Raw genomic sequence first — 2,500 nt, 5'->3', positions numbered from 1 at the left:
ACTCTGAAGGCTTTGAGCTGAGGAAATACAGATTCCAAAAAGATTGATGAATAAATATATTTTTTTTCCGTGTGTGGTATACAAAGACCTCGTTTGTTGTTGTCGTTGTTGTTGTTGTTGAAGTTCCTTGTCGCTAAAACAAATCGGGGAAATATGCAACACAGTGGCAACGCCCTGATATGCTTGCAGATAGATAGATAGCTTTTGCCATGTTGCTATAATGATACAGATTCGTTGATGCAGTGATAAACTCAAGATAATAAAAAATATACTGATGTATAGATATATTAATACTGATCTGTTGACAATTTGATATAACAATATACTGACATATAAATATATTGATATATTGTTATAGTTACACTGATGTCTTGCTATTGATATATATATATGTGTGTGTGTGTGTGTGTGTGTGTGTGTGTGTGTGTGTGTGTGTGTGTGTGTGTGTGTGTGTGAAAGAAAGAGAGAGAGAGAGAGAGAGAGAGAGCGCGAGAGAGAGAGAGAATGTGTGTGTGTATGTGTGTGAGAGAGTGAGAGAGAGAGAGAGAAAGAAAGAGACAGAGAGAGAAAGAAAGAGAAAGAGAGTGAGAGATAGAGAGAGATTAATATTGACCTGTTGACGAGGTGATATATTAATATACTGACATGTTGATATAAATTAACTGATATATTGCTATTGTTACACTGATGTATTGCTATTGATACATATGCGTGTGTGTGTATGTGTGTGTGTGAGAGAGAGAGAGAGAGAGAGTGTGTGTGTGTGTGTGTGTGTGAAAGAGAGAGAGAGAGAGAGAGAGAGAGAGAGAGAGAGAGAGAGAGTGTGTGTGAAAGAGAGGGAGAGATAGAGAGAGACAGAGAAAGAGAGAGAGAGAGAGAGAGAGAGAGAGAGAGAGAGAAAGAGTGAGTGAGTGAGTGTTTGTGTTTGTGTGTGTGTTGATATATTGATATGTTAACATTCTCATACCTTGATGCGGGCATTCTATTAAGTGGATCCAGTTATACTGATGCACTGTCATAGGTGTTCTGATTACTAAAATTTACTTATCGATTTTATCTTAAAATGCGATACAGAATTCCCTTTTTATTATTCTCGACAATAACAGTCCAAACATTATTTGCAAAGTTCTTATCTCATATAACAGGAAAATACAGGTAAAAGGAAAAACAAAGAAACGAGGAAAATTTGATACAATACAACATAAAAACTTGTATAATTTTGTATGCAATGGTGCAATGCAATGCAACAGTTTTCTTGCCGCTACAACCCAGTTGGTCTCGAAATGTTGAGTATTAAATGCCTCCTTTTTCATGTATCATTACTTTTTTTTCAAGATATATCATTTTATTTCATCTTTTTTTTTTATGCTCTTTATAAATCTATATCCTCTTGCAGATAGAGCAATATACACATTTGCACATACATATAACGAACATAATACCGTAACAGACATGATATTTGACCTCAGCTAGTATTAACCCTTCATGTCTGCATACTTTTTGGATGTCATTGTTTATATAGCAATGAAAACAAACAAGTAATACGTTCACGTGAATAAATAGAAACGAAATGAAAGTGTAACAGTGTCTCATTGATTATAATACGTGCAGTGTGTATATTGCTGGTTAACTGTTGTATGAAGAGTGTGGAATAAAAATAATTATTTTATTTTGTAAATCTATATCCCATTTGCAGAAACAGACCTATGAGAGTCTTCGTCAGTGAATAGTCATATATATGTGTGTGAAGAATAAAAAGAAATATCCTATTCTTATCAATCTAAAAGAAGAGATGATGAAAGTAACAGAATAAGATCAATGAAACTTTATTTCGACTTCTAATGTAAATTCTAAATGCATCAACAATAGCTTGAGAAAATAACAAATCAAGAGAGAGAACAACTGCCTTCCCAATAGGCCAATGACTAGAAGAAGCGCCCACGACAGCCTCAGCGAGTAAGGCCACCTCCCTCCCCGCCGTATATGCTTTCGTCGGCGATGGCCACGTAGAGGAAGCCGTCCTGGGAGTCGCGGTGCATCTCGTAGAGCTCGCCCATCAGAGCGGACACCGGCGGGATCTTCCTGCCGATCAGGAGGAAGAGGGCGTCCTTGGGCTCTAACTGGACGCGCCTCCTGACGATGTAGTAGAACTGACCGAGCGTGAAGTCCCTAGGCACCAGGAACTTCTTCCGGCCCGGGTCCGGGAGGTGGGTCTTGCCCGCCCGCTCGACGATCACGGGCAGGCGGTGGGGGTACTTGGCCCGGATCCTCCTGCACTCGGCCACGCGCTCGGCCAAGGGGCGCTCCGCCTTGTACAGCCACTTCATCTCCGTCAGGCTCGCCGCGAGGTCAGCAGGCAAAAGGGGCAGGCCAGGCGAGGGATCGGAGTGCCCGGTTCTCGTGGTCTCAGGGCTTTATAGCTGTGGGTCACTAGGGGCCCTTGTCCCTGTGCCCGCGCGGGGTCCCTCGTCCTCCCGAGCAGAAGGGAATCGTTGGGGCT

The 2,500-nt window shown here is 41.4% G+C and overlaps 1 protein-coding gene across 1 annotated transcript; it reads right to left on the bottom strand.

The window, feature by feature from the left end:
• Nucleotides 1-1,949: 1,949 nt before the first annotated feature.
• LOC125047909 (gamma-aminobutyric acid receptor-associated protein-like 1) lies at nt 1,950-2,327 on the bottom strand. The gene has a single exon (XM_047646455.1). The coding sequence runs from the start codon at nt 2,325-2,327 to the stop codon at nt 1,950-1,952; it is 378 nt and encodes a 125-aa protein (XP_047502411.1).
• Between the last annotated feature and the right edge of the window lie 173 nt (nt 2,328-2,500).

This window comes from Penaeus chinensis, chromosome 42 (assembly GCF_019202785.1).
Source record: "Penaeus chinensis breed Huanghai No. 1 chromosome 42, ASM1920278v2, whole genome shotgun sequence".
NCBI lineage: Eukaryota > Metazoa > Arthropoda > Malacostraca > Decapoda > Penaeidae > Penaeus > Penaeus chinensis.
The sequence above is the reverse complement of the archived record's forward strand: the minus strand, read 5'-3'. Positions and strand labels throughout refer to the sequence as shown.

Bases quoted from the DNA above. Each gene is read 5' to 3' on its own strand.
- LOC125047909 (XM_047646455.1), bottom strand. From the start codon at position 2,327: ATGAAGTGGCTGTACAAGGCGGAGCGCCCCTTGGCCGAGCGCGTGGCC.